Source organism: Trichoplusia ni, chromosome 8 (genome assembly GCF_003590095.1).
Source record: "Trichoplusia ni isolate ovarian cell line Hi5 chromosome 8, tn1, whole genome shotgun sequence".
NCBI lineage: Eukaryota > Metazoa > Arthropoda > Insecta > Lepidoptera > Noctuidae > Trichoplusia > Trichoplusia ni.
The window spans coordinates 2,274,759-2,289,874 of NC_039485.1; the positions used below are offsets into that span (position 1 = coordinate 2,274,759).

General features: G+C 36.7%; 2 protein-coding genes across 2 annotated transcripts in view; both read right to left on the minus strand.

The window, feature by feature from the left end:
- Positions 1–15,116, minus strand: part of LOC113496590 (CCR4-NOT transcription complex subunit 6) — a 131,801-nt gene that overhangs the window by 89,560 nt on the left and 27,125 nt on the right. The window lies entirely within an intron of this gene.
- Positions 10,524–13,063, minus strand: LOC113496592. The gene has a single exon (XM_026875863.1). The coding sequence runs from the start codon at positions 12,596–12,598 to the stop codon at positions 11,189–11,191; it is 1,410 nt and encodes a 469-aa protein (XP_026731664.1). The 5' UTR covers positions 12,599–13,063; the 3' UTR covers positions 10,524–11,188.

The window sequence follows — 15,116 nt, forward strand, 5'->3', positions numbered from 1 at the left end:
GGGAAACGCAACACTATATCGGCTTTCTCTTGCGACTCGAACAGCTTTATCGGCTCGCGCCCATAGAAAACTGCCAGGAGAAAATTATGAAATCACACCATCGAGCCGCACCGCGCCTGTCGCAGCCTTACACAAATGAAACTTTATTTGCTACGCCTGCTTTATTTTGTAACGGTTTACTTTCATATATTTATAGCGATATTATTCGCTCTTCCTCAGCGTGGGCTTGTACAGATAAACTTTCTTGAGGATGATGATACATCTTGCGATTCGAGGAAGTGATCATACCAAAACGAACAAGACAATTTATATTATTGTAGAGGTAGAATTAATTTTGGTTAATTAAAAAAATGGAAACATTTACTACATTGACCAAGATTATATCGCGAACTTCAGGAGACTAAGGTTAAACATTTTTATTGTACGTCGATGAAGGTTCAATGTACTGTTAATGTGATGTTTTTATAAAAAGACGAACAAGATAAATTTAGGTTCAACGATTTATAGCATGTTTGCGTTGATAACTAAGTAGGCTTATTTCTAAAAATAGGAAAGCTAGGAAAAGTTGAGATAAAAAAATAGACAAACAAGCGTCACGAGGAAATAAATAAGTACTTTTAGTGTCAGAATAAATTACAATCATGTTTGTAACAATACGAAATAAAACGACACACGACGGAATGGTAATGGAAATCAGCGTGTAATTCTCTATAATCCGTATACAATGGTAAAGATGATTTGTTATTAAAACCGGACCGAGTTGGATGGGCCGAGACCGCATGATGTTCAGCCCTGAATACTTCATTAGATGACTAAACGGAATCTTTAATAAACGACAAAGAGGTGCAATATATAATCAGGCACAACGCATATGCAAATCATCCGAGGATATTATTTGACCGAAGTGTGCTCTATAATTATTTGGAGCACTCTGTTCACTTTTCATTTCTCGTTTTTCGTAACATAATGCAGCCGTTCGCGAAATTAAGGTCCATGTTCTTAAGAAAATAATATGCAACATGAATTTATTTTGTATATTTTAAAAGCCAATAAATCATTCATCCCTTAACATTACGCTTTTATGTGTGTGACAACAATAAATGAAATTAATTCACTAACAATAACAACACACAGCTTAAAAGAACCAGTCTACCGAATTTGCGGGTTACGTGGAAGCGAAATGTTTTTTTAAATTTCACTGTAACATAAATCATTGGAACATTTAACATTAATCGCGCGAAGACATGCGATTTAACACTGCGCCGATACAAATTGTACGTGGTCATAAGAAAATGAAGTCTTAGTGTTATTTTTTCATATAACGATGATGTGCACGATCTTCGACAGTGCGTCGACCCAGCATGCAGCTTCCACTTATATCTTTAATTAAATCGTTCATTTAAAGCTCGTTCGTCTTCAAATGTGTCTCGGCGTGTGAACAAATGAGAATCACTTATTGTGTCTTTTTTATATAAGTTAAAGATTCATTAGCACTTAACAAATTAAACCTTACAGATTAATGCACTTTATTTTTGTATTTCATATTTCTTATATGACAAAGAGTTATAAAATAAAATAAATTTACTCAGAAACAATAAAACCGAGTTAGCAAATTCATACCCGTGCGCCCAGGCTAGCATATGAAAGAAAAGTTTATATTTCGATAAAAAAAAGTTTTGAGCTACTCAAAATAAATGTATTTAATTCAAGCAGTTTTTACTTTTGTTAATAAAATGAACATTGCTGCCGTATTCAACCGTCGTACAAGAATAGGTAAAACGATTTTTTCACAAACAACAATGCACTCGGTATAAATCTTTCCAATCGCCATCGCCATTCACACCGACACTTTTTTTCACGCGATCAAATTCTTCCTTGGGTAAGGAAGGAAGCCTGTTTGTAGGTATTGCAGATCAAATCAGCTCAAGCATATAATATTTATCCGGTGCGGTGCGGTAAGGCGTCATATCTCGCCGGGTGGCGAGTGAAAGCCGCGTGAAACTTCCGAACGGAAGCCAGTCAGCTTTCTACCCCGCCTCCCGTCGCCAGCGAAGAAACTAACCCTGAGCAACGTGCCGCATAGATAGGGCGTTGACAGCATGCGGTTTACGATCCCATTTAAGTGTAAAATGTAATACAACACTAAACTTTCTAAGGTACAATGTTGCGAAAAGTATAGTTAATGTTTGCTAGGAATATTATACTGCTACTGGAACGCTTCCGGCATTTGCCAGGATTATCAAGTAAATTTACTCTTGAAAACCAGAATTATTTCCTGCTACAATAACATGACGATTGGTTTCAAGTTAATGTGTACCGTTGTAGCAAACTAATGCAATTAGTACTGCTCAGAAGAAGCGTAAATACTTGCGAGAAAACTATGAAACTCAAGGAAAACACAATCGCAATTAAGACCACCATTATATAACATAAATAATATTCTATAGGTACTTAGCGTAACTAACAAAGAAAATATTCTTTGTTAGAGAGAATGGTTGAAACTGGCCGCTAATGCATATTTATTAGATATGGTTATTAATTTAAATGTGAAACGCTTGTAGAAAATTTTCTTCTCTAAGAAATATATTTCTTGAAAGTTTTTTCCCAAGAACTAAATTCTTGGAGCAAAATTTACCACAGTAAAGCAGCACTGTAGTCTAGTGTCGTCGTACTAAGTTGGGCAAGTGCGTATACTTCAGTTTTGATTAGATCTATTAGATAGTGTATGTTTATTTTACGAAAACAATTGAAAATAACTCGATAAAACTTGTACTATCCTATTGACTTATCTCTTAATTGGACGAAGCCGATTGATTATGTACGGCAACAATTAAAGCTTGAGGACTGGCAATTATTTTCTGCATATTTTAGAATTGGCAATTAGTCGAGTTTCATTTGTATTGCAAATTACTTTCCGAACAAGTGCAAGATTGCTTAAGATATCTTTACTACGCTTTCGGTGATGTTTTAAAATGGATTCAACAATATTTTTCATTTTGAAGAAAAATCATTAAAAAGTTTGCTATATGCATAAACTATATCATTCACCCTTGTGTATTGTATAAATCGAACGGCAAACTAAACGCAGATACGTTGTAAGGAAAAATCTCTCGAGTATATTTTCCTAATAGAAAATAAAGCTACAAAGCAACCATATCGGCTATAGAGCATTCACAAATCCCTTAAACGACACGGAAACAGCATAGCGGCTTTCATCGCGTATGTTCCACGGCTATTACGTGTAACATTGTCTACATGGTGTGTTATGTTTACCTTACATTGTCGACACTATAAAATACAAGTGGCGATTTCTATAGGCGAGCGGACAAGGTCGCCGGCCACGTGCGATCGTCCATTGTATTGTGTGAACGTTGTTTTATTTAAATGATTCTTAACTCTTCTGTATGATGTCGACATAAATATTTTCTTTACAATTGGCCTGCGAGATAATTATTTTGGACATGTGAATACGTAATGATCTAAAGTTTGAGAAAGGAAATGTCAAGACCTTGAATGTTTTTGTAATCCTAATTTGTGAATTAGGTAATATTTGGGTATGTAACTTAAGGGCTTCTGCTGTGCCTCATATAGGGAAATAACGATGTGAAATAAATTTGCAACATTCCAAATCTAATCTATAGGAATTGTGTTTTTATAGGTGCAATAGTTTCTTATGGTATACAATGGAGTAGCCTAAGCCTATCCTACGATCTAATAAATCTATCGTACACCCGATTTAGCTTTTACAAACACCAAAACCAGAACGAAACCGAATTCCTGCAACATTCTCGAAATGGTCAGAAACTCAGAACGGCGCAAGTCTGTAATAAACAAAAGTATAGCGGCAGTAACACATACAGTGTTAACAAAGCTATGCAATCAATAAAGCAGTAATAATGTCCGAACAGAAACTGTAATGCGTTGTAATAACGAGATGTGAAGTTGCGTAAACCAATAACTAAGTAAGCCGGCGAATTTTACGAGATCAACTATACTTGTATTTGTGCCACAGTTTTGGGGCTCTCAGATGATTAAAAATCTTCATTTGATGGTGTGATTGTAGACGATCTGTTTGCTTGATCGTAATGATATGCGAGTCAGAAAGCTTTCTCATTCAAGGTGTTTAATTAATAAACGATTTTATATTTTAAATGTAGTCAAAAATGTAATGGTTTTATTGTTAGGATTGATCTAATTTATAATACGTAAGAAAACGACAATTTGCAGCAACGTATCAAATTAAATATAGAAACTCTTGTTCACACTTCAGAACGAGCAATGCGATGCACGCAAAAAAAATAACTTTGCATTTTGTAACAAAGCGTCAAACACTGTGATTGACAGCGTCTCGAGGGTACTTAGAGGTTAAATTTTAAATTACTTAACATTGGACCAAATTATCTATAGAAATACGTCAGTGACAATTGATTAATACGTGAATATTTTTAAAGATTACCAGCTTCCAGCGCTTACGTAAATGTAATTATATGTACGGATCGCGTTAGATGTGGCTGCCAAATTGATTACCCAAAAAACACACATGCAAGAGAGAATTACAAAGAAATACATACAATAGACAAACAACATAAAATATTAAAATTGTACAGTGCAACGAGCACGTGTTGTGATGTTATTTGCGCAGTTTCATAAAACGGCAATAAACATAAAAAAAATAAAGCAAACATTCGTGACATTGACCAAGATGACGTCCTTGTAAACGTTCCATTACCATTTAGCTGAACAGTTCAGCAAATAGTTGCATATTAAATGCATATGTAAATAACGTATGAACACTATGACATGACAAATGTCAAACGAAACTGAATAATATGAATATTGTTGGGATCCCAAATATTGTTATTCCATCAAACAGTGTTTGGTTATTTACGAATTTCAAAGTGTTCACGTCATACGTCAACTCAACAAATTGCTTTAACTTTCACTGTTGTTGTTAGAGGGCAACATAAATATTTATGACTACCTAGCGTATAAACAAAATATAGTTGAAATTAAATTAAAGCGGCTTGGTTTTTGTGCGACCGTCAACTGGTCACAAGTCCGCGTCGACTTTCAAATAATAACCTAGTGTAGGTGCTAGCTAAAGTCAGCCAAACAGAGTGTTTGCAGTGTTTGTTAACAATTTGCACCCAAACGTGTCCGTTGCAAACGAGAGCACAATGGTACATGCGTAACCGACTACCAGCTGTCGCTCCACAATAGAGAGTCGGTTTTAAAGAGTTACGTAAACACCTCCGGTTTGTTTACAAAATATGTTTTGAATTTTCGAACGTAAGCCTCTAAACTATCGATAGTTTCCTTATTGTTGTTCGTAACTATGATTCATGTCAATCAAACCTTTGTGATGTAACGGACAAGTTTTCATTTTTTCTTAGACGTTGTTGCATAAGGCAAAAAAACTTGTATTGTGAACATTTTCCATGTAATTCAGAGCGATAGAAATCTCGTTAGAATAAAAGCAACTCGAGAACAATAAAATCCGGTATCAAGTATTAAAGTGAACAAGTACACGTGTATAACTAACTACTATGTCGAAACACATATCAAATTGAAATAAAACAACCACTATTACATCGGGACATGGTAATTTATTGTACAAAAATAGTGTGCGAGCGTGAACTCATGCCTCACAACATACACAAACAAATATTAAACCTAAGTTTTTATGTATAAAATGCATTCACTCAGTATGTTAGACATAGCCTATTTTTGTTTATAATATAGTGAGGTGTATCGTTGAGTTTTACAACCACGTTTTGCCACGCCCCCATATAAATCCCAACACAACAACAGACTCGGGCGTATTGCTTGATACGATATTCTTACATGTCTATCAGAGAACATTTTATGGTAGACATAATAATAACATCAGCTATCGATTTCGATTAAATATCGTTAACAGTTAAGGCAACATCACTGCGCTCATCGTCAGGTAATATGAAGCTATCGCCCTCTTCCTTTTCGATAAAAAGTTCACATTCAATGAAGGAGGCTCAACTTCAAAGTGATCAGTTATTGCTTCGATATAGCACATATGATATAGATACCGATAAATAACCCAATCGCAGAGTTTGCACTAACACGCATTAAAAATTTAAAGAAGATAAGGCGATGTAATAACTCCTCGTCTGCGCCCGAGTCTGTCGTAGAGATAAAAAAAAGTGAAGCAAAAACCAATTTATCATGTCGTCCCACGCACGCGCCGAGCAGTATAAGCAAACACACATAAAAATAAAAAACGTAAAACCTAGAAACAGCCCGTAGAGTGTAAAACCCAACGATAGAGACTGCGAACAACTGTACAGTCCATGAATAACTTAGTTATATTCACATTATCTACATTATTATGGAACTTTATCTGGCTTCATTTACTCGGTTGGACCCTCACATAAACAAAAAGACAAATAGACACACGGAAGAGAGATTTTAATTCGCCGTTTATCAATGGATTTTACGATACTTTTTACAACTCACTTGTATGATAATACTATCACGCTGGTAATTTTATGACAAACAATAAATATTCAGTTACTTCGATGCGGTACTCGAGAATCTCGACGTACTTGCAGAAATTAAATTTTCTACTACGGAATGCATGGCCGTACACTAACAATCTATTTTCGTATAACCTGTCTTACTAGGGAAAAGACTCGTGATTTTTATAAACCGAAACGTGCGGACGTTTTATGTGTACCGTTTTTTACAAATCTAGGAAGTTTAAGATCTTTAACTTCCTAAATGGCCCCTTCTGTACACAGTTTTAAGTTTAACAAACAGATAACAGCCTGGCATAAAAACTGTGTATCGTAGCATTTTATCTACGGCGCACCTGTTACGTAACTAGAGGAACGCAGAAACGCGAGATTAACACACTTAGTAACTGAAGTCACGTAACTGTAGGAAATAATGGTAATTTCAACGCTAACAAAGATTTGCGATCGCAGCGATGAAACGTGATGTAAAGTGCAAATAATGATAAAGATGATGAGCAGCGTTCACGATAATCATTTCAATGACAGATAATTATACTTTCGTGAATTTTGTGCTCAGACGTGATGTGTGCAATCCGAAAACGTGTTCATCGCTTACGATATAACAATAACGAAATCTATACCTAAAACTAGCTTGATACTTCAAACGTGACGAATGACTATGTTTTATTAAGGTTTTAATTAGAAATACTGATAAGCACATTAAGATCGATAGATTTTTAGATAAGCGGAGTAGCCTACACCTTTTAAGTATTTTTTACATTAAATTGTCTGAATATTCATGTAAAACATAATGGTCAGAGAGAGCCAAGACTTGGTCGGAATGAAAAAAGTCATTAGAGGTAGGAACCGGTGCACGGTGGTAACCCTCCTTATAACGCCATCTCAAAAATGATTTTTGCGAAAATAGGTTTTCCCGAATTCTTTTGACGAAAATCAATAGTTTAATGAACAGGTAATTTAATTTCGATATAAATTATTTTTTTATTTATAACCGAATTAGTAAAATGAGTTGCTGAAGTGCATAGAGTCAGAATATTGATTCGACTGAATTATTCATACAGACATTTCAAATGAATTTCCTAGAAATCTTTCATATAGAACTATATATGTGTTATACATTTTTGGAAAGCGCAAAGCTTGAAGTAATTATAAAAAATACAAACATAATAATCTATATTTTAAGCAAGATGTTATTTTCGTTTTAATGTGACTCTTTTTTTACGTGATTTTCTTGGTATTCAAATAGACATTCGAAGTTTAGCGCTGTTTGCCGCTGCTTTGTTACTTATCTTATTAAAATATTTGATTACTCTAATTTACAAAGGAACAAAAAAATTTTGCTCCTTTTTTGCCTTTTTCTTGTCAGACACAAAAATATCTCTCAAAGTAAAATTTTAAATTTTGGCAATATTTTATTATTTTCTGATAGTATTCCCAAAATGGACACAATAAAAATAATATTTATTCACGAGGTCTGATAACTAAAACCAAGATAAAACAATCAATTTAGTGGTAGGAACTTGTAGTGATAGCTCGATAGCTCTAATTGTGGGTAAGTGATAAAGATATTTTTTTCAATAACCGCAAAAGATATCAAAACCACGAGTACGTATACACATTGCACACTGCACTGCGATCTGAATCATATAAATTCAAGTTACAATTCATAGCCTAACATTCATAAAGTGACTTTTCAGTGTTTAGTATAGTTGGTAAATTCCTAACTATTTATTTATTACAATGAGTGACTTTGTTTGTGCTCGTAGGGTTTTATGTGACTTTTTCATAAACTCGGGCACAAATTATACTGAATTAAAAAAATATTTGATGGACACTTTTACATTGTCATCAGAGAGAGCTGATATAGTTGGAGCAAGTATTCGGAAAAATTTACTATCTAAATTTAACGATCGATGGGAAAAGGCGAGAAGAATAAAAGATCGCTTTGAAAAAAGTAACAGTGCTTGGTTGGATGGTGAATTCAAGGTAACATTTGAAGATAATACTCCTACAACTTCTTCAGGTGAACGTGGTCGACCTCCTAAGCCATATGAAGAATCGTCAGAGAAATCAAAAAAACGAAAAAATATGGAACTCGTACAAGAATATGGGTTTGAATTTATACATAATGCGTATGTCCAACATTTACGGTCTATTGGTGAATCAGACGAAGCCTCTATTCTGAGTATTGTACGAACTTTACCCAAGAAAGACAAAAAGGAAGTCCTTAAGAAGATGACAGATGATACGGAATTAATAACTCCTTATTCAAAAGATGAAGCTCTGTGTATGTTTATTGATTTGGACTTAACGAAATCTCAGTACGGATTATTAAGGTCTCGTTTATCTGAAAAAAATGTATTTATCTTTCCGTCATATAATATGATATTAGATGCTAAAAAAATGTGCTATCCCCCAAGTTCTAGTATCGAAATTAATGACATTGGAGCTTCTATCAAACTCCAAGATCTTTTAGATCATACTACAGCTCGGATTCTTCAAATTAATTCGGTATACAAACCAGGATACAGAAATCTGAAGTTATACGTTAAATGGGGCTGTGACGGATCATCTGGTCAAAGTGAATATAAACAGGCTTTGCCAGGTGAGACCCAGCTAATATCAGATGCCAATTTATTCATTGCTTCTCTTGTGCCTATAAAACTAATTGACTTATCAACAAATCTTGTAGTCTGGCAAAATACTACGTGCTCTTCTGTTCGCTATTGCCGACCCATTTCCATAAAATTTGTCAAGGAAACTCCACAGCAGACTAAAGAGACTGTTGATAATATCAAGAGACAAATTGATGAACTTACTCCATCACTGATAAGCAAAGATGACACCGTAGTTGAAGTCAAACATGAACTATTGCTGACCATGATTGATGGAAAAGTTGCTCAAGTACTAACAGATACATCATCTAGTTCTGTGTGTACTATATGTGGAGCAAGACCTAGAGAGATGAATGATCTAAACAAAGTTTCTTCTAAACCCGAAAACGAAGAAGCTTTCCAATATGGCCTTTCCACTCTTCATGCCTGGATTAGATTTATGGAAACCATTTTGCATATTTCTTATAATCTTTCGTTTAAGAAATGGTCAGCAACAACTCCAGAAAATAAAATAAGCAAAGAAGAGAAGAAAAAATGTGTGCAAAGTAGGTTCCGAAATGAACTTGGCCTCCATATAGACAAACCCCGACAAGGAACTGGTAACAGTAATGATGGTAATACTGCGCGGAGATTCTTTTCAAACTACCATTGTTCAGCTAATATTACTGGTGTTGACGAAGAATTGATAAAACGGCTATATATTATACTACAAACAATGTCATCTGGAATCGCAATAAATGCTACCAAATTCGGTCAGTACGCAATGGATAGTGCTCAAATATTTGTAAATAAATATAATTGGTATTATATGCCATCCTCTCTCCATAAAATCCTTATTCATGGGGAAAGTGTTATAAGACATTTTGCAATTTTACCAATAGGCCAATTGTCTGAAGATGCACAAGAAGCGCGAAACAAAGATTACAGACGATACCGATTACATCATTCCAGGAAGTGTTCTCGTTCAGCAACTAATGAAGATGTTCTACATTCATTATTATTTACATCAGATCCATATATTTCAAGCCTGAGAACACCAACCTTTACTGTAGACAAGGAATTGTTTGATGAAGCCAAAATGCTCTTGGATTTGCCTGAAAGTGAATAATATAATAAATAATATACTATGATTTGATTGATAAAAAACTATATGGTTGACTTTATAAACACTAATTATTTCATAATTTTGTTTTTTTTTTGTATAATATTTTCGACATTTCTATTTTTAAATATTTTTATATAATAAAGTTTAAAGTTCAATTAATTAAAACTTGTTTCATTAAAAAGCCCATACATTCAATAACATATGTAGAAATTTTCAAGTTGTTATCACTTAAGACAAAAGAGATACACATTTTTGAGACAGTGAACCCGTTTCGGTCCCACTGTGCGGTGTGCGCGCACGAGGCGCCACCCGGAACGGCGCGCGCGGTGAAAACCGCGGGAAACCGCAATAGTGAGCGCGCAGCCGCAGCGCGAGAACCGTGTCAGTAGTGTGAAACGCTAATTGCACACAGCGAGTTATGGCGCGCCCGGCCCGGCACAGCGCTACGGCCGCTCGTTTCACTAAATTGCAATTGATTTATAATATATCGTATATTGTGATCTCTACTCTGAAAGCACGACTTCTACATCATTTCTGCTGCAAATTAACTAACTGTTCGCAAATCCGCCGATCATACATAAACCGTATGACACCGACGCCTACTCCCAACTAACTTTCAATAATAGCACTTAGTTTTTTTATGTTATAGATGGGGCCTAATGATTTTATACTACGAATATAATATTATGATAAACAGCGAATATTAAATCTCTACATATTTCCAGATAAAGTCCCCCGTCAGTTTCCTACGCTATTGTGTTATCAATAAATTAATTATAGAATCTACAGGAAACCGATTCGGAGATCTCAATTTTTAGTGGGCCGTGGTGAGACGCTCCGTGCATGCCTCGCTGAGACAATTTGAGTCCAGCTCAAATGGCGAGCGTAGAGCCACCTGGTCAGCTCGACAACACTAAGTTCCACTTAATATATCGCATTACTCGAACACGAGTAGCTCAGGCAGTAATTAATGCTAAATCACAAATGTTGCGCGAAGGCTCACCGGTCACGAATGCCGATAAACACCCCGTTTCAGACACATCCTCACTGTTTTTGCCGGTCGGTTTGACACTAGACTCGACTCTGTTATTATTCACCACACTGTTCACTTTAAGATCGTTGCTCGCGATACATCTGTTCACAGCACTTTCACTTTTATTGGCGAAGAAGGAGCGACGGTCGGAGTTCGTAGCCGGGGGCGAGGTCGAAAACAACTTGATTTCCAGGTCACGGTGGCCGTTCATGGAGGTAACAATTTCAGAGGATATATCTAGAGCAAGAGGAGAACGAGGTTCCGGCGAACTGGCTCTTCTCGTGGGTGGAAATAACGAGTACAAGTTAGGGGCAGAATACGTTTCCCCACTATTAACATCTCTTCGCTCCGGAACTCTTGACGAAGGATCACTCCAACTGCGGCGTAATGTCGTGTCTGCTCCTCTCCTCCCCATAGGGCCAACCACTTTCATAGACTCCTCTAACTTCGTAGGCGCGAAGTCACCACAAGAATTTTCATCAAGTAAATCTGCGATAGAATCGGCATCCCAGATTTGTCCCACGGGGTCACAAAGGCGACACTGACACGAACTCACAGCTGACTCCGCAGGCGAAACTGCCTCTGCTAAACCAAATCGGGTCGCTTCTAACGCGTCCCCTAACGCTGAAACTCGATACGTCTCCGGTACTGGTTCCGGATATCCCATCACTTTGACATCCAAACGGTAAGGTAAAGACATTTCCCAACAATAAGTATCCTCATATATACCATGCGATGACGTTAGGCCTGAAACCGCACAATGATCGACGTCGCCGAGATCTAACGCTGCTGCCGATAAATCGTGCGGTGCAATATTATTAGGTTTTCTGTCCTTTTTACGTCGTTTGCGTGGTTTGATTATCCTTGGCAACATAGTCTCAGAGTTAGTTGAGCCGGAACTTTCATCGCTCGCGACACTGACCGCATCCGTGTTGTTGTTACGTCCGCCTCGCGTAGAACGCGTTTGCTGCTGTTGGTTACGCGGCCTGTTTCCCTCGGGTGCATCACACCGGTCTCTAGCGACGTGCTCGGTCTGGCCGACTGGCCGATGGTTACGTTGCTCGGGTGCAGTTGAAAACTTTCTTCGGTCGTGTCTGTTTTGAATGATGAGGGGTGCTCCTTGTGCGTGCATAGCTAGCTTGGATACAGGCGTATTCCGGGCTTGAGGTGGTGCCCGACCTGCCATTGATATTAAGGGTGCGCCAAGCCATGCATTCGGGTGCGGCACACCATAGGGCGGGTAGTAGGGCGGCGGGAAACCCGGTGCGGTGGTGGCATACTGAGGGCGAGCGGGTTCGCGGCGCCCGGGGGCGGCGCGCTCGCCCGGACTCATCACGCTAAAGGGGATGTTTAACCCATATTCGTGAAAGTACAATTCACTGTCACGGTAAAAGTTCGAGATGTAACGCGATGTCGTAATCGTACACTAACATCTGAGGCGAGGCGTGTAGCGGAGTGCGCGCGTGCTATCGCCGCGACAGTCGGCAGAAGACTGGAGTGAATGAGTGCGGTGCGAACCGGCGGCGGCCGCGAGTGTCGAGTGGGAGTGCCTCTGACTCGCCGAGCCACGCGACTATCGTTCTGGCGTCGATGCACCGGAAAACTTTACAACCCTAATCGCTTAACAATTAAACCGCTCAACATTGTTTACTTTTCTTGCGGAGTGGAGAAAAAAGAAAACAACTGTTGTAATTGTTCGTTTAAATGGTAACGAGGTAGATAAGACGCACTTCTCAGTTTGGTTACGGTATTTTATGGAGTTTAGAAATGTACACTACAGCACGCGCGTAGTTATTTAAATTATTCAATCACTAGTTATAAATAAATAGGAGAAATTTACGACAACGATCCTGAATACATAATAATAAACAGTAAGCACATTAACAACATGATGTAATAAAATAAATCTTAGTACCCTTACCGCTTTCTCCGAGCGCACTAGGAGGCAGTTAAACTTACCTGTAACAATAAAATGAAGAATATTAAAGTCAAATACCAGCTTACTACCTACTTACAAAAAACTTAAAGGGCCTTAAAGGTGATATTATATTTTAAAGGCCACTAACAAACTAAGTTAATAAAATACATTTTATTGGACACTAAACTGCTTTGGAAACAGTTCTACATAAATGGGTGCTTAACTTTTCACTTTCCTGTTAGGGGTGTCAAAAACTAATTAATGAACGATTTTATATTTCTATATAATTTACTACAAATATTTCAATGGCGAGTTAACTTCATAAGTAATTACATATCGAGGCGATTTCGTAAATTATTGTCGAAATATTTTGTTTCGTAAATATTGCAAAAAAATATTTGGCCATTTCTTAATCATCTTTTAGCATCGCAGAATTACACTACATTATTAAAAGGAATTGACGCCTCATAATTTCAATTACTTATCAAAAAATAACTAATCAGCAAAAAATACGAACTTTGGATCTACGCTGTACATAGACTTCGATCAATTGGAAATTTTAAGGACTCAGCATTTCTCGACCGATTCCGAATAGATTTGCTTAGGTTTTCAAGATCAGAAGGTCAATCTTAATGAGAGGAGAATGACACTTTATGAATCTATAACAACAATCTGACAACCGTTTATATATTTTATCTATCAACATCCACTTGATATCCTTATTTTGAATGTCGTAGACAAATTTTCCTTTTAAAATCTCTTTTCCACGTTATTGTCCGCAGTCACCGTAGGTCCCGTGACGTGTGCGGCCAGTATCGTCGTAACACAGGGACGGTGAAAGTGAACTCCGTGAGTCAGACCTCTCTCTCGATAAACGTCAGCTTTGTGAATATTATGTACCTTCTTTACATTAACTCTGTACTTTTGTGTGCTCAAGTGATTGTTACTTTGCGCTCAGAGCATGTGAACATTTTCTTTCGGGTTTCACTTTGTTTAATACGTCGACCGCAGTACCATTAAGACACGATTTCGCTTCGCGTATCAAATTGTAATAGTCAATAAATTTTGAGATTTTCTACTCAAATACCAATATTGATGGTTTCAATAAATCAACTTGTTTTGACAAATTGTGTGGAGTTTAAATGTTAGGTAAACTGTAAAAGTATTTTATCATTATTATCGGTTGTTACCTCGCTGAATAAAGACAATTGATCTAAAATTCTAAGTACCAGAAAAGTCATTAGAACATTTTAATTCAAACTAAGCACTCGGCTGTACTATGCAGATCGCAAGTTCATTTAGCATATTCATATTAACAACAAGAACTTTCGTCGGGCAACAAATGAAAGTTATACGTGGCTAATGTGTTTACATCGTAAAGTATCTATTGTTATTTTGTTTATAGGCGATGTAAGCATTAAAGTGTATTAGAATTAAAAGGTTTACCGGATATAAATTAAAACTAAAGAGTATGTGTATTAAATTATTCCATGATAAATATTAAAATGCTAAATCGTGTACATGCAAGATCTCGCTTAAACTATCGAGAGGTCGATAGAATCTATAGTTAAAAAAATATACATTGTTCCTTAATTAACTGCAACGATATTTTAAACCTTTTGTTTATTTCTTTAGTACAAATAACAAGGAAGCGTTTTACAAATGTCAAGTTTTTATAGCTTATTTCGTTTTATTTCGTAGCACTTCATATTTACGATATATAGTATAAAACGGTCCATGCAGCTATTTGATCCCATTTGCTAAGGCCGTAGACAGGACAAAGAGGCCAAGGGGTGGCCGGAACACACATCCTATACTTATGTGTCACATTTCAATGTCACGGGAATGGCACGTTAAAAAGTTTGTCATCACAAACGAGTCCACCCCTCGAGAGGGTTGAAATGAAATAAAAAATGTAGCCATGTTGATTTTT